General features: G+C 42.9%; 3 protein-coding genes across 3 annotated transcripts; 1 reads left to right on the top strand and 2 right to left on the bottom strand.

The window, feature by feature from the left end:
• Nucleotides 1-7997: 7997 nt before the first annotated feature.
• LOC131008349 (uncharacterized) lies at nt 7998-10202 on the top strand. The gene is made up of 2 exons (XM_057935233.1): nt 7998-8702; nt 8820-10202. The coding sequence occupies exons 1-2, from the start codon at nt 7998-8000 to the stop codon at nt 10200-10202; spliced, it is 2088 nt and encodes a 695-aa protein (XP_057791216.1).
• Nucleotides 10203-14511: 4309 nt separating this feature from the next.
• Nucleotides 14512-15410, bottom strand: LOC131012130 (uncharacterized). The gene is made up of 2 exons (XM_057940040.1): nt 15231-15410; nt 14512-15153 (listed from the first exon to the last, which is right to left on the bottom strand). Exons 1-2 carry the CDS (start codon nt 15276-15278, stop codon nt 14710-14712), a joined length of 492 nt encoding a protein of 163 aa, XP_057796023.1. The 5' UTR covers nt 15279-15410; the 3' UTR covers nt 14512-14709.
• Nucleotides 15411-20751: 5341 nt separating this feature from the next.
• On the bottom strand, nt 20752-24295 carry LOC131008348 (uncharacterized). The gene is made up of 4 exons (XM_057935232.1): nt 24062-24295; nt 21288-22002; nt 21025-21177; nt 20752-20954 (listed from the first exon to the last, which is right to left on the bottom strand). The coding sequence occupies exons 1-4, from the start codon at nt 24293-24295 to the stop codon at nt 20752-20754; spliced, it is 1305 nt and encodes a 434-aa protein (XP_057791215.1).
• Between the last annotated feature and the right edge of the window lie 1978 nt (nt 24296-26273).

Here is a 26273-nt window from a genome sequence, read left to right as displayed (position 1 = left end):
AACGGCTATGTTGAAGAGTAGAAGATTTGACATCTCTGATAAAGTAGCCACCAAATAGGAATGACCTCTGCAGAGAGGGACGATCCTGAGATCTCTGCATTTAATGCGGCTGTACTTTTGGAGTACGTGGCTTCCTTTGAACGTCGGAGGTTCAGTCCGAGGAAGAATGTTTAACTGATACTTGACTTTAGTATCAGTCCGCTGAATCCACGTGGCACGCATTAAGTAATCAGTTTCGGACTGATTCTTCAACTGATACTTCAGTTGGTAACTCCAGTCTTCAGTCTTCAGTCCTTCGTCCTTCAGTTTTCAGTCTTCAGAACAACAAACTAAACTAGAAAAGAACTCTAACACTTGAGTTCGAACAGTTCTAGTCTATTACAATTAAGGCCTATGGATTTTGGTATCATCAAAACAAGGATTATGATATTTCAATAAGAGTGGAATTTTAAAGTACCCACTTTGATAATATGTCTATGGAAAATACCCACCCATATAATATGTCTATGGAAAATACCCAAAGTACAATTGATGTTGATAGGTAGGCATTGAATTTTGCAAAAGTTCTTACATTTTTCTTACACATGCAATTGTGTAAGAAAATGTGTAAGATAGGTAGTTAAAAATGGTTCAAAATCTGAGAAAATGACATTAATTGCTAACTCACGTCACTTTCATGTACTGTAGGTTTGAAAAATTTGATAAAATAGGCTACGTTTGTGCGTTATAAAATATCAATACGCAGGAATTTTTTTTCCTATTTATGTATATTGTGAACAAAAAATATTCTAAAGCCAAATGAGTAACAAGCCTCCCATAAACCCTAGCCGCCTGCATAAGCCGCGGGGTATTTTCACGCGCGACTTTTGCAGGCGGCTAGGGTTTATGGGAGGCTTGTTACTCTGTTGCCTTTGTAATTTTTTTTTGTTCACAATATACATAAATATTATTTTTTTTGCCTTCGTATTGATATTTTATAACATATGTATCGTTATTTTTATAAATTTTAAGTTTCATTTTTTTTTATAGTACAAAAAGTACACATAGATGTGAAACATGAGAGAGAGTGAATCTGCCAAAATTTGTATTATAGTGGGGGTAATAATATTCACTTTATCTATTATTTGATTGCACATAAAATTATAGAATTGCACTTAAAATAATAGGAAATTATCAATTAAAAATATCCAACCTCATATATTCTGAACCAATATAATGTTATCTAGCTAAAAATGTAATAAGCCTCCCAAAAACTATTAGCTGGCGTCACTAGCCTCGTGTAAATTCACCGGAGGCTAGTGATTCCGGCGAACGATTTTTGGGAGGCTTGTTGGTCTTCTAGGTAGGAAATATTTTTTAGTTTCACAATATATATTATTTTGTAATTTTTCGCATTGTCATGAATGTTTCAACGTAACATACGTATCCTTATTTTGTATTTGTATTTTTTTGTTAATTTTTCAGAAAAAAAATACATGCTGACATGAAATAAAGAGAAGGTGACTCTGCAAAAGGTTGGATGGTAGTGAGGCTTTAATGCTCACTTTATGCATGCATTCCATTGCACATGAAATAATAGGTTGAATTGTACCAAATGAACAATACATTTCACTTCAATTTGTACTAAGGAATCTAATATTAGTCCTTATAAAGGCTGCATGTGTGAATAACAAAGCACAAATTCAAATACTCATAGATTTTCGTGAGTTTAGAGAAGAAATTGAAGAATAGATCCCTAAAGATTTGAGAAGTGGTTTTTTGGGAGAGGTGGTGCAATTTGTGTTGAATTTCTGCCTCAAAAGGTGATTATCTCATATTCTTCGTATAAATTATCGTTTTCATGTTTGATTGTATGTTGGTTTTAATGAAAAGAGCATGTTTTACATTATATTCATGGTGATTATCTCATATTCTTCCTATTTATGTATATTGTGAAAAAAAAATATTCTAAAGCCAAAGGAGTAACAAGCCTCCCATAAACCCTAGCCTCCTGCATAAGCCGCGGGTTATTTTCACGCGCGGCTTTTGCAGGAGGCTAGGGTTTATGGGAGGCTTGTTACTCTGTTGCCTTTGTAATTTTTTTTTGTTCACAATATACATAAATATTTGTTTTTCTTCGTATTGATATTTTATAACATATGTATCGTTATTTTTACATTAAATTTATGAAATAAATTATTATTTTAATAACAAAAGTATTTTATGAAGATATTAAACTTGTTTCTAGCTTAATAGAACGTACTTAACACGAAAACGAAACAAGCCTCCCAAAACTCATTAGCCGGCGACACTAGCCGCCGACCACACAAGGTCAGAGGCTAGTGCCACCGAGTAGTGATGTTTGGGAGGCTTGTTTCGTTTTCGTGCTTATTGTGATGTGTGTAGGTTGTTAGGCATATTTTAATACTATATTTTATGTGGTTTTATAGATAGAATTCGTGAGATACGTATATGTGAGATACAATGGAGCCGTCGATGGTATATACTATGTTGGCGGGGATACGGAGGTTCTTCCCCTCGTCAACGAAACTATTGCAAGCCTGATGTACATCATCAACAATATTATAAATTGTATTATTTGGCGACCAATCGATTTGGCCGAGAGACGAAATGTGGCTTGACCACCGACGATGATGTGGAACGCTTGTTGGAAACTGCCGAATATCCCATGGTGCACGTTGAGCACATAAACGGTTCGATTGAAGAAGCGTACATTCCTTCTTTTGATTTTGCCCATCCTTCGGGACACGAATATGAAGCACAATCAAGTCAATATGAGACGTCATATCATGATACGCCGTATCATGGTCGCCAGAGCTCGCCTCCAACACAATACTTTTCATGGGATGGGCAACCGTTGGACGAATCCGCATGGAATCAAACGGAAAGCCTTAATGAAATGTGCAGGAGATTCAACCAGGTGCAAACAGATGAATATCCTGACGACGAAGCTAAAGAGCCTGATGACGATTCTGATAGAGATGATGAAGAATACGATCTTGCGAACGAGTCGGGCACATATTTCGATGCTTCTGAGGATTTATGTGACGATGATCTGATGATCAACCTATGCCTCAACGTCATCATGTACATATCAACAACCTGCACATATTTTTTAATATTAGTATTAAGTAAAAAAAATTGATTAAATGTAAAAACTACTTCAGTAAATAACCAACCTCGGTCGTGAGGTCAACCGTCGGGTTTTGCTTCCTGGACCAAAACTCAAAGGAGAGTTTATGCTGACTCTCTGCCCCCATCACCGTCTTGTAGCGCCTTTTGCCTGCATTCATCATACGCTCAAATGCGTCAACATACTGTTGGTCGACGGGTTTGGGCTCAACGCTGTGTACGTACGGTGAACGAAGTGCAGCCAAAGGCTGCCATTCACGGAGGCTTCTACGCAGTGGTGGAACCTCCGGTGGACAGATACTGAGAGGAATGGCAGCTAGTCCCTCAGAAACCACTATATTTCAAATTAAAAATCACAAGTTAAACAGTGGAAACGAAAGTTTACTGATAAGTTCATTAATGCAAAGACAACTTACCGGCATCAAGTTCTGCCAATAATGGTGGATTTCTGCTGACGAATATCTGGCATCTCTCAGATCCGGCTCCGAATGACGAGCCTGCTTAGTCTGGTATGATGAGCTGGTGCCCTGTTCATGATACGAGTAGCGTGGCCCTCCATAAGAACTCAACTCACCCAATGGCGCCAACTGCCACTGTTGGCCGCCCATGTATGGAGTATGGACATCCCCAAAATTAGTCGGGCCACCAAAAACATCATGCTGCCCAGGTGGGGTGTGCACATCATCACCGATAGGATGTTCTGTGTCCCGTACAGGAGAGTCATGACGCGATGGGGCCTCTGATGATGCACGCGTCGCTGGACGGGCTCACGTCTCTTCTCTGAGTGATATCGTGGAGGAGGTCTGGGCACATGAGCGTTAGTGCTATGCGAGCATCGACAATGCTCAGCAGTGCTACTCTCTCCTCCGCGCTTGGGCCTCGAGTCCCTGTGGGACCTCCGACCAGAAGTCACGGGACGATCGCCGCTGCCACTCTGATCCTGATGGCTACTGCTCGATGAGGACTCCACCACCTGTGGTGTCGGGCGCTTTCCAGTATCTTGCCTCGAACGACGACGTCGTGCATCAGGCTGAACAAAATCCTGGTTCTGGTCCCCACCACTGTGGCGCTCCCGAGAGTGCCTGGGGCCGAATGCCTCCGGACCTGGAAATCGGACGCCTATATCACCGCCGCTTGACACCGATAGCCAGTAAGGCGCCATGGCCTCGTACTCATCGGGCCTCATCTCGTAACACTCTCGACCCTACAATAAAAAAATATGTAGTTGAAGATTAATATTCATACAATCCAGTATCTTAACAAATAAACACGTAAATTATTACCTCTATTTCAAATAAGGGCTGTAAATCATATTTGCTGGACTTCAAGAACTTCCACTTCCGGCATCTAGGGTATCTCCCTGCATTACATATGGCCACGGTTGTGGCCAAGTCGGGGATAACTTTAAGAGCCCAAACAAATAGGACCCAAGAAGGACCGTAGAAGTTGTACTTCCCTGTTTTCTCAGGAATATCTGCGGTAATATTTTTCATCCAGTAATTCAGGGCCTTATACGTGTACCCTCCCCAAGGAAATGTGGAAAACGCCTGCAAGTCATCCAGTAAAGACCAAGTCCATGGCTCAACGGGTCGTGGCAAGTCCACTCCCAAAATGAATATGTGTAGCACCAACAAATGTGCCACACGGAGGTATATCCCGCCGTCGGTGTCGTTCACTTGTTGGGCCATAAATTTATCGTGCAACGCCCCGACTAACATATGTTGCCCGTTGCAAAATTGTCTGAAAGTCTGTGCCTTCCTCAAATCGTGCTTTGCCTCAGGATCAAAATGCGATGCCCCGAACGACAATCCTGTGATGAGGGCAAAATCTCCCGGTGGCAAGCAAACCCTCCTCCCATTGATGTAGAACCAGATGGTTTCATCCTCGCTGCCGTCGCCTTTTATCTTAATTTGACGAGAGACAACATGATGCAATGCCGTGTTGCACTTGGGGCCCGAGGCCCAATCCAAAAAGTGACCAAAGCAACCCTGTCGGAATGTGTTCTCCAGTACATCATCCCCAATGTCATTTAGTTTCAGCACTATGCTCTTCAGGTACTTGGTCTTGTAGTACGTACTAATGGCTGTATTAGGACGATTGATTGTCTCGGGCCTCCAATAAGAGATAATCTCCTATTCCAAAGCCAAAAATTGCTCAAATTATTAACCAAACACACATACTATATTAATAATTTCATAATAACTAACCTAAACTATTTAATAAATGTTATGAATTCTGAAAAACCTCAAATAAATACAAAATAATTCATTATGATATTTTAAAGCACGCTAAAAATAATTAAAAATTTACAAAATCCTAAATAACCAACAAGCCTCCCATAATTATTTTTTTACGGCACAAGCCGCCGGCATTTCTCCAGTGCGAGGCTTGTGCGTAAAAAGCATAATTATGGGAGGCTTGTTGGTTAAATTAAATTCTTTAAATTTCAGTAATATGTATTTAATTTTATAATTTTGAAAAACCTAAAAAATGTTATTATTTTATGCGTAATTAACATATAAAAGGACCTAAACTAATAAATCCACCAAACTAATATAAAGCTCCATTAGCTAATTACGAGAATTGTCTGTATACACTAAATAAATCCACCAAAGTAATATCCCTATTCACAAAAATCAAATCCACCAAACTAAAAAAATCAAAGAAAGTAAAATAAAGCCACGGTTCTAAACAAACATGCTTCAACAGTAAATCATCGCCTCAAAAAAAGAAGAAGCTCAATTTATACGAATAAACATGCTTAAAATACATAAAATATACTCAAGGAGATTCGATGCTTACTTGGTTTGAGGAAGAAGCCATGGAGTATGCCTTGAAGCCGGAAATTCTTGAACCCGCGAATGAATTCTTGAAGAAGCAAAAAATTTGCAAAGGGGCGGCTCTTGTATATTGGTTTGAAGCACTCAAAATATAATTTGCAAAGGGGCGGCTTTGGTTTGAATGAGTGGGGCGACTTGGGTATATTTAACCTAAAATAAACTTTGAATGAGTGAGTGGGCGTGAGATTCTTCTTTGAAAACCCGTGAATTCCTCTTGTACTCATTGGGTCAAATTCTTGTTTGCAAAACCCGTGAGCATGAGCCGTCCAATCTATCTCAAAAGGCGTGGATTTATCTTTTTTTGGTTCCAATGTGGATTACTACAAATCAATGTGGATTCCTCTTGTTTATTTGTTGTGAATTATTTCCAGTATATATATCCGTCAATTATTTTGGGTCATTTTAATTATTTATATAAATATCATCATTTTGGATCTTTCATATGTATTTTTTCAGAATATATATATATATATATATATATATATATATATATATATATAAATACGAAATGAGGGCACATTTGTGGGTTATAAAACATTAATACAAATGATAAAAAATTCAAATTTATGTATATTGTGAACAAAAAAATATTCTAAAGCCAATGGAGTAACAAGACTCCCATAAACCTTAGCCGCCTGCATAAGCCTCGGGGTATTTTCATGCGCGGCTTTTGAAGGAGGCTAGGGTTTATGGGAGGCTTGTTACTCCGTTGACTTTAGAATATTTTTTTGTTCACAATATACCTAAATTTGAATTTTTTAACATTTGTATTAATGTTTTTGTAGTGGGCAAAATTCGTCAAGCCCAATTGACATTCCAGGCTGGACTAATGAGCCGAACAAACCCGGCCAGTCCAGCCTGACAAACCTCGAACCAACTTGGATCATTAACAGGTTGGCTCAATTACTTAAGAAAACTTATCGTCTAGCCCAATAAGTGAAATTATATTTATCACGGGATCAACCTGGACCGACCCAAGTTGACTATCCACTTTAGGTCCAAATTTTCTAAACAGTCAGGCGGCATTCGGCCTAAGCCCACCAAGCTAGCTCGCCAGTTTGGCACAACCCTAAAAAGCCCAATTGGTCAAACGAACTGGTCCGTCTAGCCCGAAAAACTATAGATCGACTTAAAACCATAGTCAAGCTGGATATATCGCATGCGGCCCAAGGGTTCTAGCCGACCTGGATTGACGAAGTTATAAGACCTAGCCGTCAAAACCCTAAAAAAGGTCTCCCAACCGTCAAGCCCTAAAAAGACGTCTTCCACCAAGCTGACGCAGTCAGAAGGGAATCTTCATGATCCCGTCCAAATCGCAACAACCGGAGGGATGATAGATTTGACGGGGCCAGGCTGTAAAAACCCTAGCGGCTGGATGTCTCCTATATAAGCATCCAGACTAGATCATCAAAAACACACGAAATCCTACTTGCTCTCTACTCTTTGAATTCTCTCTACTCCACCGCCTAGCCAACTTGGCCTATCTCCGCCTCCCATATTCCATTATCACAACATTGTCACCGTTTCCACCCTCCGACGCCGCTTACAGCCTGGAGTAACCGCACACTCCAGCCTGTCTTTCTCTCTATTTCAATTCGTTTATCACTATTTGGCTATTCCGATACTGACTTGAGCGTCGGAGGCTCTACGGTCGACACCCCCACCCGGTGCTCAACCTAGGGCTCTTACGTGTTCTTGTGTTGACAGGTTGCTAGTGCCCAATCCATCCGGACGTGCAGACGTCAACTTCAATTGTAGATTTTAGCCTCTACAATTTGGCGCCCACCGTGGGGCCCTAGCAATCAAGCGAATCAACGCACTTTCCGTAGATCTCTACAAGCATCAATCATGTCTGACGGTCGCGACGGATCTGAAACTCCTGACGCACCCCACGTGGTTGCTCAAACTACTCAGGCTGACCTAGCCGCCCAGATTTCCGCACTGACTGAACAGATGAATCAGGAACGGTAGAGGTGCAAGAAGTTGGAAAAGGAGAACGCCAACTTGTATGACCGTCTCGAAGCCATGGAGCCTATCGAGATCATTGAACCTCCCGGCTTCCGAGCCCAAGTATCTTCCATGCAACCCCTGGGAGATACACCGATCACTCACAAGGATGGATCCAACCATCTCATGATGAATCCGTCATCTTCGGTAAGAAACCGCAATGTCGTTAGTAACCTGACTGATCCAGGCCGTGTTACTTTGAATGCAGGAACACTCCGACAGGATGGAACAACCACCATCGGAGGACAACTCACCCGAACCAACTTCACCACCCCGGGCATAGCAATGAGCAATGCCGCCGTAGGAGGCACACAACCTACTATACTGGGGCCCAACCTGGCGGTCGCGCCAAGCCAAGCCAATCAACAGGCGGACGGACCCAGCCAGAGGGAGATCACCCAAGAGCAGCTGTTTGGGAATGAATTCACCCAACCAACCGCGATCGGCCCGTATGCAATCAGAGACGAGGGCCTGGCAAGAAAGTTGGCTGAAATGGAGGCCTTGATCCAACGAATTCCTGGTGTCCCGGCACCCATCCACAAAAGCTCAGAGAATTGCTACGCCGACTCGCCATTTGTGGATGAAATTGCTCTAGTTGAAATGCCCGTCAAGTTCAACTTTCCAATCATGCAAATGTTTGATGGAACAACGGATCCGACCGACCACATAGCTCAATACAAGCAACGGATGTTCACTGCCGCAATTCCTCGTGGATTGAGGCAGGCCTGCATGTGTAAGGGGTTCGGTTCTAGTTTGACAGGACCGGCCCTCCAGTGGTACACTAACCTTCCCAATTATTCTATTTCAAGTTTTGCTCAACTAACCGATATATTTGTGCAGCAATATGCTAGTAGCAGGAAACTTGAAAAGATATCAGAGGATCTTTACGCCGTGATCCAACGACGTGACGAGTCCCTTCGAGACTACATAGGTCGATTCAACAAGGAGAAGGTGTCCATTACAAATTGCAGCACCCAGACAGCGATCACCGCCTTTCGAAAGGGTCTTCTGCCCGATTCGGACCTCTACAAAGACCTCACCAAATACCCTTGTAGAACAATGGAAGACGTCCTCGCCAAGGCGTGGGCACAAATCAAGTGGGAGGAAGATCAATACAGCCATCACCGATCTTCACCAAGCAGACACACTAGAAGAGATTCCAGGGTGGATAGACGGACGAGTGACAGGCGATCTGAGCCTTACCCACCCCCACGACAAGAATACAGAAGGAGACAGTATGACCACCCTTACGAGTCACGACCACGTGAGAGGGCAAATATACCAGAATACAACTTGTCTATCTCACCAGCCGAGGCGGTCGAAGCTCTTAAGGGGCTCGGAGACAAGGTCAAATGGCCAGAAAAGATGAGGACACCAGCTGATCAGAGGGACAAGTCGAAGTGGTGCGATTTCCACGCTGATCACGGACACCGAACAGAAGATTGCATCGCATTGAAGTTAGAAGTGTCGCACTTACTAAAGCAAGGTCACCTGACTGACCTCCTTACCGACAAGGGACGTCAAACCTTGCAACAAGGCCAAGATCGTCAGCAGAGCAACACGGATGTCACCCCGCCTAGACCACCGCAACCTGATCGAACAGTGAACGTGATAACTGGCGGATCAGAAGTTAGTGGAATCACTCACTCGGCAGCCAGGAGACACACCAGGCAGGCTGGACATTTACAAGCTGAACATGGCAAAGCCGAAAGAAACGCAACCATCCAGCCGGCACAAACCATCTCTTTCACCACATCCGAATCCACCAGGCTACTTAATCCCCATCATGATGCTTTAGTAATTTCAATTTGTATTGCAAACTGTTTAACCAAGCGTGTACTAATCGACAATGGTAGTTCTGCCAATGTCCTATTTTTGTCTACTCTCAGGGAAATGGGAATCGACGAAACTAAGATCATAAGGAAGATGACCGTTCTCGTTGGCTTCAGCGGAGAGCAAAAAAGCACGCTTGGTGAAATCGAGCTACCCGTCTATGCTGAAGGGGTCAACCTATGCACGCGGTTCCTAGTGGTGGATTCTCCATCTGCTTACAATGTCATTTTGGGTCGACCATGGATACACGAGATGGGGGCTGTACCGTCCACCTACCACCAAGTCCTGAGGTTCCCGACAAAGTGGGGAGTTAGGGAGATTCGAGGAGACCAAAGAGATTCCAGATCGTGCTATCAAACAACGATGAAAGCAAAACAAGCTGTCTTATAGCAATTACAGCGAAAAGAATCATCCGACCCCCAACCAAGCCAGCCCGTCCAGCCTGACCAACCTGATGCAGTGGAGTTAGATGAAGTCTCCATTCATCCAGACTTCCCGGACAACAAAGTCCGGATTGGAGCACAGCTGGAACCCTCTCTCAGAGAGAGACTCCTTCAATTTCTCTCTGAACACTATGATTGCTTTGCTTGGTCCCATGCGGACATGACTGGTATTGATCCTAATATTATTGTGCACAGGTTGAATGTCGATCCCGACTACCCTCCAAGAAAACAAAAGCGAAGAAAATTCGCCCCAGAAAGGAACAAAGTCATCAACGATGAAATCAAGCAACTTGTGGACAATGGGCTGGTCAGAGAGGTTCAATACCCAGACTGGCTAGCCAACGTGGTGGTCGTAAAGAAAAAGAACGGGAAATGGCGAGTGTGCATAGACTTCACAGATCTGAACAAGGCGTGCCCTAAAGATTCTTTTCCACTACCCCACATAGACATGCTTGTCGATGCTACAGCCGGGCACGAGTTACTTAGCTTCATGGACGCGTACTCCGGGTACCACCAGATACTGATGCATCCAGACGATCAGGAGAAGACGTCATTTATGTCCAACATAGGCATCTACTGTTACAAATATATGCCATTCGGACTGAAGAATGCTGGAGCAACCTACCAACGTTTGGTCAATAAGATGTTTGAAGAACTATTGGGAAGGACAATGGAGGTCTACATAGACGACATGCTTGTGAAGTCCCTACGAGCAGAAGATCACATTGACCACCTCCGACAGTCTTTCAATATACTTCGTGAGTATAACATGAAACTTAATCCGACTAAATGTTCATTTGGTGTGACTGCAGGTAAATTTCTTGGCTACATGGTGACCCAAAGAGGAATAGAAGCCAACCCGGCCCAAATCGATTCCGTACAAAGAATTGCATCTCCAACATGTATCAAAGATGTGCAAAGACTTACTGGAAGGGTGGCGGCCCTTAGCCGGTTCATCTCAAGGTCATCAGAGCGATGTCACCCATTTTTCAACACGTTGAGGAAATCTAAAACGTTTGAATGGACACCGGAATGTGAGGAAGCACTCAGCCAGCTGAAGCAGTATTTAACAAAGCCGCCGCTTCTATCCAAACCAAAAGACGGTGAAATATTGTACATGTATCTAGCCGTGTCAGAAACAGCAGTCAGCGCGGTCCTAGTTCGTGATGATGAGGGCAAGCAGTCACCAGTCTACTATGTTAGCAAGTCATTACTGGATGCAGAGATAAGATACAACCTACTGGAGAAGTTAGCCCTAGCACTCGTTCATGCAGCAAGGAAACTCCGTCCATATTTTCAGTGCCATCCGATAGTGGTCCTCACCACATATCCTTTGAAGGCCATCCTCCACAGACCGGAGCTGTCCAGAAGACTAACCAAGTGGACGGTCGAGCTAAGCGAATATGACATATCTTACAAGCCGCGCACTTCACTAAAATCACAGGTATTGGTCGATTTTATAAATGATTTTACGCCTAACCTCTCGATACAGGCAGACAGAGAGATTTGTTGCCTCACCGAGGACGAAGCGCTAGGGGCGTGGAAGCTCTTCGTGGATGGGTCGAGTAACAGACATGGAAGTGGACTCGGGATAGTCCTTTCATCACCCCAAGGTGACAAAATGGAACAAGCAGTCAGATGTGGATTTAAAGCAACCAACAATGAAGCCGAGTAGAAGCAATGCTAGCCGGTCTTGCCTTGGCCAAGGAGTTAGGAGCCAAGAAGATCAACGTCTTTAGCGACTCTCAACTGGTAGTAAATCAAATGCAAGGAACCTACCAGGCTCGGGACAACAAGATGACAGCCTACCTAACCAAGGTGAAGGAGTTGCAGTCCGGCTTCGCAGAATTCACAATCAATCAGGTACCCAGAGAAGATAATAGCCACGCGGACGCCTTAGCCAACCTGGGCTCATCCATCCAGACTACCACCTCCAAAACCATTCCGGTTATCTACCTTCAATGGCCGGCAGTCTGGAAGCAAGAAGAAGGACATGTGTCAAACATATCAGACGGACGTACCTGGATGACCCCGATACTAGAATACCTGGAGCAAGACATACTCCCGGACGACAAGAATGAAGCACGCCGAGTAAAGGCTCAGTCTGCTCGATTCTCCATCATCCGAGGTAAGTTGTACAAACGATCATATTCTGGTCCATATTTAAAATGTATTAACCATGCAGAAGCAAAAATGGTCTTAGCCGAACTACATAATGGAGAATGCGGGAATCACTCTGGCGGGAGGAGCCTAGCTCACAGAGCTTTAACGAGTGGATACTATTGGCCCACAATGAAGTCAAATTCGGCCGACTACGCCAAACGATGTGACAAGTGCCAGCGGTTCGCCCAATTATCTCACCTTCCACCTGAACCATTGATCTCAATCACGTCGCCATGGCCTTTTATGAAGTGGGGGATGGACATCGTGGGAAAGCTACCCAAGGCACCTGGACAACTGGAGTACATGCTGGTCGTAACAGATTATTTCACCAAGTGGATAGAAGCCGAGGCGTTCCACAAAGTTCGTGATAAAGAGGTGAGAGGATTCATATGGAAAAATGTGATATGCCGATACGGAATACCAAAAGAGATTGTCACCGACAACGGCTCCCAGTTCATCAGCAACGATTTTCAAGATTTCTGTGAATCTTGGAACATCAAGCTAAGCTTCTCAACGCCTAGATATCCCCAGGCGAACGGCCAAGCTGAATCATCCAACAAGACGATAGTCAACACCTTGAAGAAAAGGCTCGAAAAAGCCAAAGGCTTATGGGCCGCCGAACTACCTGGAGTGCTTTGGTCATACCGAACGACCACCAGAACCCCGACGGGAGAAACTCCATTCTCACTAGCATACGGGATGGAGGCAGTCATTCCAACCGAAAGCAAAGTGCCCACAGCCAGGACCGAGATCGCCTTAGACAGCCAGAATGACCAAGCAATATGCCACGAGCTCGACACACTGGATGAAAAGAGAGATACGGCAAGACTACGGCTTGCATCCTACCAACAGAGTGTCGCCAGACACTACAACCGGCATGTTCGCACTCGGACGTTCAAGTTGGGCGATTGGGTACTCCGACGTGTATTCCAAAACACCAAGGAGATCGGAGCTGGCAAGCTGGGTCCAACCTGGGAGGGTCCATACTTGATCACCAAGGTGTTCGGCAATGGCGCTTACAAGCTGCAGGACAAGGATGGGCGCGACATCAGCAACAGCTGGAACGCCATCCATCTTCGGTCTTATCATTTCTAAACTTTCCATTCGATTATTTATTTTTTCGTTAAGTTTATAATTTTTTCCACACTGTTACTAACAATTTTACCCAGGCCAAGTCGGAACTACATCGGACTTGATCCCGTCAAAGGGTATGTAGGCAACTCTACGGAGCATGGCTCTACGGAGCTCAGTCCGGCCCAAGAACTACATTTGGCTTGATCCTCGCAAGAGGTATGTAGGCAACTCTCCGGAGTGCAGCCACCAACCTCAAATCTACACGTCCCAGCTTGCGAGATACAAGCCGCTAATGATGACTCGCCTACACGGACGACGTCAACCTGGATCTATAAAGAAGAAATCATCATCACCACGTAGAGTTCGAGACCTTTGGTCTCTGGCCATCCAGTCGAAGGAATCGCCCAGCTTGTGAACAATCAACAAGATAAGTGAGAAGATTGTAAACATTTATATTTTTTAAAGTTAGAATAGCCTCTCGTTTAAGTGCTCTCGTCACATTGTATTAGCCACAATTGGTAGAAGTCAGTACGACCCAAATTCAATGAATTCCAACTTGCTTCAACTTCAATTATTGGACAATTCAGAGCCAACGATTCTACAATTTTGATTGGTAAAAATACTCCCAAGTCGGCATGCTGCATGAAACTATATAATCAGCTAACACTCCAAGATGGAACCCAAATCGCCCAAGTCAAACACAAATGACAAGTTGGCTAATATCAGTTGATTCCAACTTGGACAACCAAATAAAATCAAAGTCCAGTCTGGCCTTGTCCGAATACAACAAATTTTTTCAACGTTGGGTCCAGGCTGGTGCAACAAAATGAAGACAAAAGGAAAAATTGTGTCTATTCACCCCTTCCACATGTTGTTGTTTTTTCAAATATACAAGCTGCAATATGTTGCATCAATCTATACGGTATTGAAGCCATGATTTGAATAAGGTAATTTCGCATGCAAAATTGTGATACAAGTTGTAAGGCAACCACATCTCATAGAATAAGGAAAATCTCAACTCTAGCCAACAATGCTGATTTCCCAAGAGTTCACAAACAAAACATCATAATATAATAGACAGCTTGAACCGACCCAATGGTCTAAAGTTCAAGCTGGAGGCATACCAATACGAACAGTTAGTCAAATAGTCAAGTTTCAAACAGTGCGAGAAAAATAACAAGACATCTCTTCCCCGCTTCAAGAAGTCGCTTCCCCGTCTAAGGATGGTCGTCTCCAGTGGTCATCCCGGCAAAGTTGCTTGCAAGCTGCATCTCCTGCTCCTCCTTGCCAGCCTTCCACTCATTAAACTCATCGATGTATTGTTGGACATCCCAAGTCTTGGGGGGCTGATTCTCGAGATACGCCAAGGCCATCTCGCCCCGAACTCGAACCTCTGTCTCACAACTTTTATAAAGTACTTGTTGCTCCAACGCAACAACTCTGGCTTCGAGTTCCTTGCAGTCCGCTACAGCCCGCTCCAGTCGGCGAGCATCTTCCAACTTGGCAGACTCCAACTTCTTGACAACCTGACGGGCCTCATCACGCGTCTTCTTGACAGCCGTCATCTCTCCCTTCCAGTTCTCCCGCTCGGCCCTCAACTCGCTAAGCTCCGCCTCCATAGCAACAGTCCTCTCCATGAGGAAGGCGGCTTTCTGCAAACTCTACATCAAACATGAAAATGCAACAAGTTAGAAAAATTCTCATATCAACAAAATAATCTATACTCGAAAATATTTACCAAGAAGGCATGATCGAAGAGCTCACTAGCCACGCTGCCACTCCCCATCTCCTTCAAATAATCTCGGTCACGTGGGAGTAATAGCTGTTCGGCCACCCCTCGAACAGGTCCAAGCTGGGCATGCGCCGATACGTTCGGAAATGACAGGTTGACAGGATCATCGTCCACCCGGTCGGACAAAGTGAGTGACAAACATGGATTTCGTACCTCAATTCCACATGATTTGTTGTCATTTCCCTTCATGTTTTGCTTGCCAATGCTTGTTTGTGCCCGAATATTTAGTTTTATGAAGATTTGATATCTTTGTGTAGTTTTGGAGTAATTTCAGGAAAAATCAAGGATTAATTGGAGGATTTTGAAGATATGATATTGAAGTACGTCTCGAGAGGAATCCGTGAGCGCAAACGGCGACCAAATCCGAGTCCGGACGAGGGAGAACGGAGCAAAACGAGCGGACTGTGCAAAACGCCCAGTACCCCGCGGTCACCACCCGCGGCCGCGGGGTAAGACCGCGAGTCAGCTGTTCCCGACTCAGGAGACACCCGCGGTCACCACCCGCGGCCGCGGGGTGGGACCGCGGGTCCCTTGAGCATCCCCCACGTTTGAAGGCCGCGGACGCGGGCCGTGACCGCGGGAAAAGAGCGGAGCATCCCCAAGTGGGCCCCAGTCGCGTTTTTCAGCCCTTAACCCCCATTTTTCCCCTTTTCCTCACATTATTCATCATCCCCAACATTCAACACACCCATTTTCCATCTTCCCCAACACTCCACACACTAAACCCTAGCCTCCTTTAACACACCCATCTACCATTGAAGACCATTGAAGAGAAGAGAAGGAAGAAGAAGCTCATAAATAGGATTTGTCATTTCTTACTCTCTCTTTCATTATGTACACCTTTAACTTTGATTTATTGTGTTTGAACATGTTAGGCTAAATTTCTCTTTGATTTGGGGATTAGGCTAGATGATTATTGTAATGGATTGATTATTTATGCTCAATATAAATCTTGTTTGTTCATTTGCACATTATCTTTTCAAACCCTTGATTTATTTCTTGTATGGATTGTTGGCCACATTCTATGCATTTCTAATTTGCACTTTGAATCGGGAGAGGATAATTACAATAGATAAGGTGTTTGAAACATATCAATTCGATAACCGGGAGGTTGAGAGTTGGGTGAGAGTATGTCGATATTTGTGTGCTTTTGGGAGTTATAGGTTAGAAGTTGATCGGGGACGGCAACTATGACCCGTAATCTACCGCTCTAGTCGTCCGGGAGGGGGCTAGAACTAGTTGGGAGATCACTCTAGATAATTAGGATTGTCAAGATTAATATTGAGCTATAATTGAAGTCTTTTGCTTAATCATCGATGCCTAGTCCCTAAATCGCCTTAATCATCTTATTAATCCACTTGCTTATTTGGTTTTATTTGTCTTTGCACTTGTTAAGTATTTAGTTAGATAATCAAACCAATCACTCAATCGTTTAGTCTAAATAGTCGAGTAAAATGAATTAGGATAATCACTAGATTGAACTACTAATCCTTGTGGGATACGACCTTGCTTCCATATATTACAACTACCCGTATACTTGCGGCGTGGTGAAAATATTAGCGAACAAGTTTTTGGCGCCGTTGCCGGGGATTAGTTTAGTTTGATTACTTGTGATATTTTGAATCATTGTGTTTAACTACTTTAGACATTTTACTTGATTTATTTTTGTTTTCTATCTTAAGATGTTTGTTTTGACTCGTTGTTTTTGTTGGTTGGTAGGGTGATGAAAAAGAAAATTATTACACAACACCAAAAATATTAAATGGATGATGGAAGGAATGAGTTGGTTGAGCAACTCGAACTACAATTGGCGATGATGCAACTTAAGTTGCGAGTTTTAGAAGCAAAAAGAAATTGTAGGCAACCATTCATCCAAGAAGTCTTCCAACCAACACCTTCCTATGGTGAGTATTATGACATGGGGTGCAATGCCATAGAGTGGCAATCGCCATTGGAGTATGAAGACCACTTCAATAGTTGGAATTATGAAAATTCTTATTTCACTAAAGAAGGCTTTCAAGGGGGAAATTGGTACTATCAAGAGGAGAATCCGAATGTTAGAGACGATCTTCTACAATGCTTCATAGCTACACAAGCTTGGATAGAAAAAAGTATAGCAAACTCGGATGTTATGCTAGAAGAGCAAAGAAGGTCTTTGGCTACCACTATGGAGAATCAAAAGCGAATTGATGATTTGTGCATGGCCATTAGCCTACAAAATGGAACCTTGTATGAGGAACCAATGTCAATGCTAAGTGAAGAGCCTCAAGAAGTTGAAGAAGAGTATGAAGAAGATGACGATCAATTCTCCAAATCCCTTGAAGTCGAGAGCCCAACGTTTCCAATGCAACCTCTACAATTCCAAAAAGATGAAGACTTCACAAGTTGTAAAGAATGCAAAGTCAAAAATTTTGTCGATCCTTACCTCGACACGGGCGATTCTATGAAGGCTTGCTTCTTTCACTTTTATTTATCTTCATCTTTTGATTTTCACTTTGATTTGTCTAATAAAGAATTGTTTGAGTGTGGTGGTACTCTAGATGGTGAACGAGATTACCATAACCCCCGGGATGTCTCAAAGATTGCTAAGCCACCATATTTTTGGGTGGCAACGGATGGAGCATACAAATTTGATGAAAAATGGCCACCGCCTAAGCCTCCACCTCGTTTGTGAGTACGAGACAAGTAACCATTTTCTCCTTCATCCAAACTTATTTCTCCTTTGTGTGAAATAAGTTTGGGGGGAGGGGAAAGATGGATTAGTGTCTCATCTATCTTTTGCTTTACTTGTTCTTGTTTGTTTTAGTTTTATTGTCTTGTTTTTGTTATTGTTGAATAAATGAAAGCTTGAGAGTTAGTTAAGTTGATATTTTTGTTTTTGTTTTGCTTGGGATAATTGTATCAAACTTTGTGATGTTGATTGAATGTCATTGGGCTTATGATATAAATCGTTTCTTGGAAAAATTGTGTGTATCACTTGTGGATTATGCATGAAAAGTTTGAACTTGTGACAAGTGAGTTAAATGTTTTGCCTCCAAGAACTTGAAAATGAGCTTGTAAGAATTGAGCCTTTGATTGTCATACATTTACAATCTCATTCTGTTCTTGAGTGTAAATTATTTGAGCATGTGTGTTGATCTCTAGAACTTGCCATGAGTCCTCTCTTGAAAATAAAAGTAGATGTGTTGTTAATATTGAAGTGATTTAAGGCCATCTTTGTTAGCCACTTAACTCAAATTGTGTCCAAATTCTCATTTGATCCTAGTTTACCCCTTTCGTGCCTTGTAGCCTTTCTTTTAATGAACCAATGATAAAGGGGTAGAACTTAGAGTGTTAGTGGTTGCTTTGATGAAAATGGTTGGAAAATGATTGAAATTGCTTGTCAAACTTCGATTGAGTGAAAATCACTAGTCTCCTATAAGCTCAAAAAGAAAAAGAAAGAAAAATGAAGAGACATGTGAATAAAATAGTACAAAGGGGAGTGATTTGCCTTTTGAATCATGGTCTTGATAAGTATTCATAGGGTGAAAAGGAAGAAAAGTGGGGATATTGGTTGATTGATTAGAAAAGAACAATGGTGAATATGACATATTCAATTTGGGAATTGTATGGGATATGAGTCACTTTGCCTATAAACACCTCACCTCACCAAAGAGCTCTCATTGCAACCTAAATAGAAGCCCTTTTTGATCTTTATTTGTAACACATTGAAGTATAGAGAGTTAGGATAAATGGCAAGCTTATGGTAGATTGCATACATGATTCAATTTGAGTGCAAACACGTCCAATCTAAACACTTGAGAGTCGAGTGCATCATTGAAACATCCACATTTGTGAGGACTCAAGCTTGGAGGCTATAATATTGAACTCATTATCACTTGTGACTTCTTGGAATGCATTTCTACTTGTGATACACTTTTGAAAGATTTTTGAAAAATTTGAAGCCCTTGAAATGACACAAATTCATTCTCACATGTTTGTTATCTTTTATTTCTCTTCTCTTTGTTGTTTGGGGACAAACAACGCTTTAAGTTTGGGGGGTTTGACAAACATGGATTTCGTACCTCAATTCCACATGATTTGTTGTCATTTCCCTTCATGTTTTGCTTGCCAATGCTTGTTTGTGCCCGAATATTTAGTTTTATGAAGATTTGATATCTTTGTGTAGTTTTGGAGTAATTTCAGGAAATATCAAGGATTAATTGGAGGATTTTGAAGATATGATATTGAAGTACGTCTCGAGAGGAATCCGTGAGCGCAAACGGCGACCAAATCCGAGTCCGGACGAGGGAGAACGGAGCAAAACGAGCGGACTGTGCAAAACGCCCAGTACCCCGCGGTCACCACCCGCGGCCGCGGGGTAAGACCGCGGGTCAGCTGTTCCCGACTCAGGAGACACCCGCGGTCACCACCCGCGGCCGCGGGGTGGGACCGCGGGTCCCCTGAGCATCCCCCACGTTTGAAGGCCGCGGACGCGGGCCGTGACCGCGGGAAAAGAGCGGAGCATCCCCAAGTGGGCCCCAGTCGCGTTTTTCAGCCCTTAACCCCCATTTTTCCCCTTTTCCTCACATTATTCATCATCCCCAACATTCAACACACCCATTTTCCATCTTCCCCAACACTCCACACACTAAACCCTAGCCTCCTTTAACACACCCATCTACCATTGAAGACCATTGAAGAGAAGAGAAGGAAGAAGAAGCTCATAAATAGGATTTGTCATTTCTTACTCTCTCTTTCATTATGTACACCTTTAACTTTGATTTATTGTGTTTGAACATGTTAGGCTAAATTTCTCTTTGATTTGGGGATTAGGCTAGATGATTATTGTAATGGATTGATTATTTATGCTCAATATAAATCTTGTTTGTTCATTTGCACATTATCTTTTCAAACCCTTGATTTATTTCTTGTATGGATTGTTGGCCACATTCTATGCATTTCTAATTTGCACTTTGAATCGGGAGAGGATAATTGCAATAGATAAGGTGTTTGAAACATATCAATTCGATAACCGGGAGGTTGAGAGTTGGGTGAGAGTATGTCGATCTTTGTGTGCTTTTGGGAGTTATAGGTTAGAAGTTGATCGGGGACGGCAACTATGACCCGTAATCTACCGCTCTAGTCGTCCGGGAGGGGGCTAGAACTAGTTGGGAGATCACTCTAGATAATTAGGATTGTCAAGATTAATATTGAGCTATAATTGAAGTCTTTTGCTTAATCATCGATGCCTAGTCCCTAAATCGCCTTAATCATCTTATTAATCCACTTGCTTATTTGGTTTTATTTGTCTTTGCACTTGTTAAGTATTTAGTTAGATAATCAAACCAATCACTCAATCGTTTAGTCTAAATAGTCGAGTAAAATGAATTAGGATAATCACTAGATTGAACTACTAATCCTTGTGGGATACGACCTTGCTTCCATATATTACAACTACCCGTATACTTGCGGCGTGGTGAAAATATTAGCGAACAGTGAGGTCAACCTCAGCAGACCGCTTTTTCTTGTGAGCCGGAACACGAGTCGAATGCGGGACACGTGCTGCAGTAACATCAGCTGTAACCGCACCACTCGAGCTAGCAGCCTTCTGCCTATTCCTACGGATCACGTCCATTGCAGCGCCCTTCCCAAGCAGAGGAGGAACATATGACTTCGACATCCTGTGATCTGCATCAAAATAAAAACACTTAGTCATATTAACGACAAGTCGGAATAAAATTGACAAGCAAAGCAATACCTGCGGGCACGCGGCTCCACAAAGAGCTAACTCGCAAGTTGGCCTCGGTCAAAATGTTACAGATTTGGCGATCCTCTTCGCTAAAACCTAAAAACCAATCGATCTTGCTAGCACTATCGAAAGCCAAGCTGGTAGGCCCCCTCCTCGGACAAGCTGCAAAACAAGAAAAATATGAAAAGTGTAAATTACGAATACATAAAAATAATATGTTGCCACAACAAAAAATACTCAAATTCTAAAGACATCCAACATATAACACTCACTACAAGCTTCCCATGCCTGTGGAATAATCGAATCACGCGGTTCTCCTAGTGCGTTATTGGATATGAAAAAGTATCTAGAACGCCATTTCTTAGCGCTATCTGGAAGAGATAGCACAAGCGGACGGTTTGCCTTAAATTGATATCGAACATTATCAGTCCTATGCGTCTCCAAACTGTAAGCCTGCAAAACTTCAGAAAAACTGAAGTGAACACCCCTCAACTCGCTAAAAACCTGAATGGCCATGAGAGTGCGCCACACGTTCGGAACCAATTGACCCGGAGCAACGCGGTAGTGAGTGCAAGCCTCGAACACTAGCCGAGGAAGAGGAAAACGGGCACCCATCTGAAGAAAACACTCATACAGGACCGTCCATCCTGGATATAACCAATCTGGCCTTTCCGAACCAGATGGAGCAGCCAGACTGGCACAAGGAGGAATAGCATAGACAGCACGAAGTTCATCCAACTTGTCAAAAGTTATAACAGATTCCGGGCTCTCGTTTCCCAGCTTGTATGCAGGAATACTCCCTTCGAGTGGCCCAGAAAGATTTACACCAATCCCATAATCAAACATAACCATGTCATACCCGGCTCGGGGCCTATTTCTTGGCACGCCATTTACAGTATCTAGACAGCTCGTATCATCATCCGACGATCTAGAATTTTCACTACTCGACTCACTCGACACAAAAGAGGCAGACATGTCCAAGAACACCTAAACAAATAAATTGCTAAGTAATAAACAGTGCAGCAAAGTGAATGCGAAAATCATACAAAAAACTCAAAACTGACAAAAAACTATTGCATATATCAGTACTAGAGTTATAAACAAGGCGATAATTTGACACTTAGGCGCACGTTGGAGGAGGACGGCAACATTCTAGCATTAAACAGTTATGAAATGCTACGGTAATTCCCTCAAATCCACTGTAATCAATTGTTTCAAGAGATGGTAGCAAAAATGCCTTCCAAATTTTACCACTACTAAAAAGTGTGAAATCCAATGTGAACACTGAACACACACCAACATTCCTCCAATTGCATTGTATGATGGAATTGATATTTATATTCATCATCGATAAAAAATCCATCAAAAGTTTAGATACTACCCAAATCGGCAGTCAATGCATTCTTACATTCAAATTTATCTCTCACGAAATTTTGTGTCATCCAACAAATCGACAGAGTTTATTATGATCGACAATGTCATGCTCAAACATCCACCATTACTAACTCTTCTCTCTTTGGTCCAACTTCAAGGAAATAGCAAAAGAAAAATATATCACACAACACTCGCATGGCTTGCTGAAAAGGAATGAAAGGAAGCAGACCTGATGTTAAAATTTGCAGAATGCTGAATATAAATAATGATGAAAAAAGTAAGTTCTATACTACCACGGCGCAAAATAGTTCAACATTTCAAAGCATCACAGACTTATATTTTCTGAACGAATCCAAATCTACTGCAATAAAGCTTCTCCTGAAATATGAGTAGCAAAATTATTTTTCTTATGTAGGAAAATATTGACTGACAATTCTTGGTTGTTGAAAGAAAGTGCTTATTGAAGTTATTATGCCAACTCTTGGTTGTTCGGGGATGGGGGTTTTGGGTGAGTCATCTCTTCTTCTTCCCACAATTTTCCCCCTGTAGTAAATTCTTTTAATGTCTTACAACCGCTATTACCTATATACTTTACAAAACAATATTTCATTACCCCTGGTATGTATTATGTCACCATCATTTAGCATCAGCACCAACATTATGTCACACCCATTTACTTATATATACCATATTCCAACCACTACGCATTCAAGATACACAGCACTCAGACCACTACTCAAACAAAAGAGCCTGGATTGGAACAAAAAACAGAGTATCTTGTTGAACATCAACATACTACATAAGAACAATGACTCCCTCTTCATGAGCTAGAAGCACAGAACAGAACTATAAGAAGGCTGAAAAAACATATTCTCAGGTGCTATCTGCGATTAACAATTTTAGAGAGATCCTAGTTTGTCGTCAAAGGCAAAGGTAAAATACATACGGATTATATTGTCGAAGCCACTAACCTTCACAAAAATATCACAAGAACTGCACAAAGGTCCCTCCTTGCTTCCTCCTCTCCAAACTCTTACACAAAGGCCTCGCTGAATAAAAATTACAAAGGCCTCCTCTTGATTCCTCCTCTCCTAACTCTCTGATTTACAGAGCTCAATTTCTCACCAACAAATAAAAATGAAAGAGAAGAATGGAGATCGAGAGATAGGCGGATACTATTTTTACAGACCAGGGTACACTAATAAAGTCACTCAACCACCAAAAAGCTGAGAAATAAAATTTGAAAAGATTATATTAGGCCAAAAATCAACAACTACAACTGCAGAGATTGAAATTATAGAGGCTGACCATTCCACTTTATTTCACTACTGTACTTTATTACAACCAAAAGGAGAAAATAGCTGCAACTTTACTTCAAATTCAGATAGTTGTACTGGTGCACAGCTGTGAGCAAGGTTTACAGACATTAGAGCTTGAGAGAAAGCATGATTCCAACAAAAACTAAATAAATAAATAAAAAGGAAAAAAGGGAGAAGAAACCGGACAAGAAAAATAGAAAAGAACAGCCAATTTTATCGGCCACTGAAGTTACTGATGAAGAGCCACCGGAATCGACCCTTTCCTTATTTCGCCCGGCTGAAGACGCGAAAAACAACAGCAACAGCCGACCGCTTCTCGAGCGGCGGCGCCATCCTTGGCAAAAACTTCAAACCAAATCATTCAAATCGCCATCTGCCACAGTAGTTTCCGGCGAAACAGCAGCCGGAGTCGACCCATCATTCTCAGCCGAGAACGCATCACACACAAGCACAAAAGCGGCGCCGCCTCCAGAATCCGGCGGCAGCAAGAGCAGGCAAAACCATTCGCCCCTGCCCCAGACGCCCCTCGACTTCTCTTCTGCCTCGCTCAAGAACAGACGGCCAAGATCCGCCCAGCCAGCCACCATACCTCGCGGCGACGTTTCCTTCCTCGACGGCTCCCATTTCCCGAATCCGGCCCCAAGCTCTCTTCTCTTTACCCTCACACGAATCTCAGAAAACCGCAAATCCCTTGTAGAAAACCACAGATCCGGCCACCCTACTTCTCCTCCCTCGGATAGTCCGGCGACGGGCGCCGCCTCCTGTCCGGTCTCCACCCAACGGCCGCAACCATGAAGCCGCGCCTGCAAACCCAAGAGGATCCGCCATCATTTGTAGATGGAGCGATTAAGATGGGAAGAGAGAGATATCTCCTATTTTCCCTTAATTTCCGCCGAACCAGAGAGGAGAGAGAAAGGGGATCTGCCTTTGTTCTTTTCTCAAGAAGCTGTGAAGTCAAAATATACAGGCTGGACCTCAAAATAAACCAGGCTGGAGCAAACAAAAGTAATACTCCAATTTTCAATTAGTCAGGCTGGAATAGTAAAAGAGAAACCCTATCTTAAATTATTTCAATGAGTCAGGCTGGAGAGTAAAAAACACGCGTATTCCAGATTATTTCAATTTGCTCAGGCTGGAGCAATTGAAAAATACATCTATTTCAGGCTGGACCCTAGGTGAAAAGTGGAAATTCGCCCACCAGGCTGAACTCTCGATGAAAAATGGGAGTTTACCCACCAAGCCGGACATTCGGTAATTTATCTTATGGGACTATACAGTACACCCAAATCCGACACATGACCGAATTCAAATACAGCCTGTAAATATGTGCTCATTAAAGGGAGTGAGAGAAAACCCCAACTTGTGAAGGGCAAAACTTTTACACTTTTTTATTCGAATAATTCCAAGCTGAAATTCCTACATCTTATTACTGAAAAATTTTCAAGCGGCAAATTTCAACAGAACAAGTGTAAAATAAATTTCAAATAGCCTATATCGATTGTTATTCAAAATAAGTTCACGCCATCTACCATTGCAATAATTTTCAAGCTGACTAGCAACTGACTTTTTACAACCGATTGGCTTTACCGACAAAGATAGCCCGATATCCCCACCTATACAGGATGACTATAATCAATTAACTCTCCAATTAGAAAATTCTAATTGTAGAGTGAGGGGCTAACTGTAGTGGGCAAAATTCGTCAAGCCCAATTGACATTCCAGGCTGGACTAATGAGCCGAACAAACCCGGCCAGTCCAGCCTGACAAACCTCGTACCAACTTGGATCATTAACAGGTTGGCTCAATTACTTAAGAAAACTTATCGTCTAGCCCAATAAGTGAAATTATATTTATCACGGGATCAACCTGGACCGACCCAAGTTGACTATCCACTTTAGGTCCAAATTTTCTAAACAGTCAGGCGGCATTCGGCCTAAGCCCACCAAGCTAGCTCGCCAGTTTGGCACAACCCTAAAAAGCCCAATTGGTCAAACGGACTGGTCCGTCTAGCCCGAAAAACTATAGATCGACTTAAAACCATAGTCAAGCTGGATATATCGCATGCGGCCCAAAGGTTCTAGCCGACCTGGATTGACGAAGTTATAAGACCTAGCCGTCAAAACCCTAAAAAAGGTCTCCCAACCGTCAAGCCCTAAAAAGACGTCTTCCACCAAGCTGACGCAGTCAGAAGGGAATCTTCATGATCCCGTCCAAATCGCAACAACCGGAGGGATGATAGATTTGACGGGGCCAGGCTGTAAAAACCCTAGCGGCTGGATGTCTCCTATATAAGCATCCAGACTAGATCATCAAAAACACACGAAATCCTACTTGCTCTCTACTCTTTGAATTCTCTCTACTCCACCGCCTAGCCAACTTGGCCTATCTCCGCCTCCCATATTCCATTATCACAACATTGTCACCGTTTCCACCCTCCGACGCCGCTTACAGCCTGGAGTAACCGCACACTCCAGCCTGTCTTTCTCTCTATTTCAATTCGTTTATCACTATTTGGCTATTCCGATACTGACTTGAGCGTCGGAGGCTCTACGGTCGACACCCCCA

The sequence above is a fragment of the Salvia miltiorrhiza genome, chromosome 2 (assembly GCF_028751815.1).
Source record: "Salvia miltiorrhiza cultivar Shanhuang (shh) chromosome 2, IMPLAD_Smil_shh, whole genome shotgun sequence".
Lineage (NCBI taxonomy): Eukaryota > Viridiplantae > Streptophyta > Magnoliopsida > Lamiales > Lamiaceae > Salvia > Salvia miltiorrhiza.
This window is presented reverse-complemented; position numbering and strand designations above follow the sequence as displayed.

Coding starts and splice junctions, on each gene's coding strand:
- LOC131008348 (XM_057935232.1), bottom strand. CDS start 24,295: ATGGTGGCTGGCTGGGCGGATCTTGGCCGTCTGTTCTTGAGCGAGGCA. Junction 22,003..24,061: donor ATGGCGATTTGAATGATTTG/GTTTGAAGTTTT, acceptor TTATTTGTTTAG/GTGTTCTTGGACATGTCTGC. Junction 20,955..21,024: donor GTGGAGCCGCGTGCCCGCAG/GTATTGCTTTGC, acceptor ATTTTGATGCAG/ATCACAGGATGTCGAAGTCA.
- LOC131008349 (XM_057935233.1), top strand. CDS start 7,998: ATGGAGCCTATCGAGATCATTGAACCTCCCGGCTTCCGAGCCCAAGTA. Junction 8,703..8,819: donor TTCCTCGTGGATTGAGGCAG/GCCTGCATGTGT, acceptor ATATTTGTGCAG/CAATATGCTAGTAGCAGGAA.
- LOC131012130 (XM_057940040.1), bottom strand. CDS start 15,278: ATGGGGAGTGGCAGCGTGGCTAGTGAGCTCTTCGATCATGCCTTCTTG. Junction 15,154..15,230: donor TCTTCGATCATGCCTTCTTG/GTAAATATTTTC, acceptor TGTTTGATGTAG/AGTTTGCAGAAAGCCGCCTT.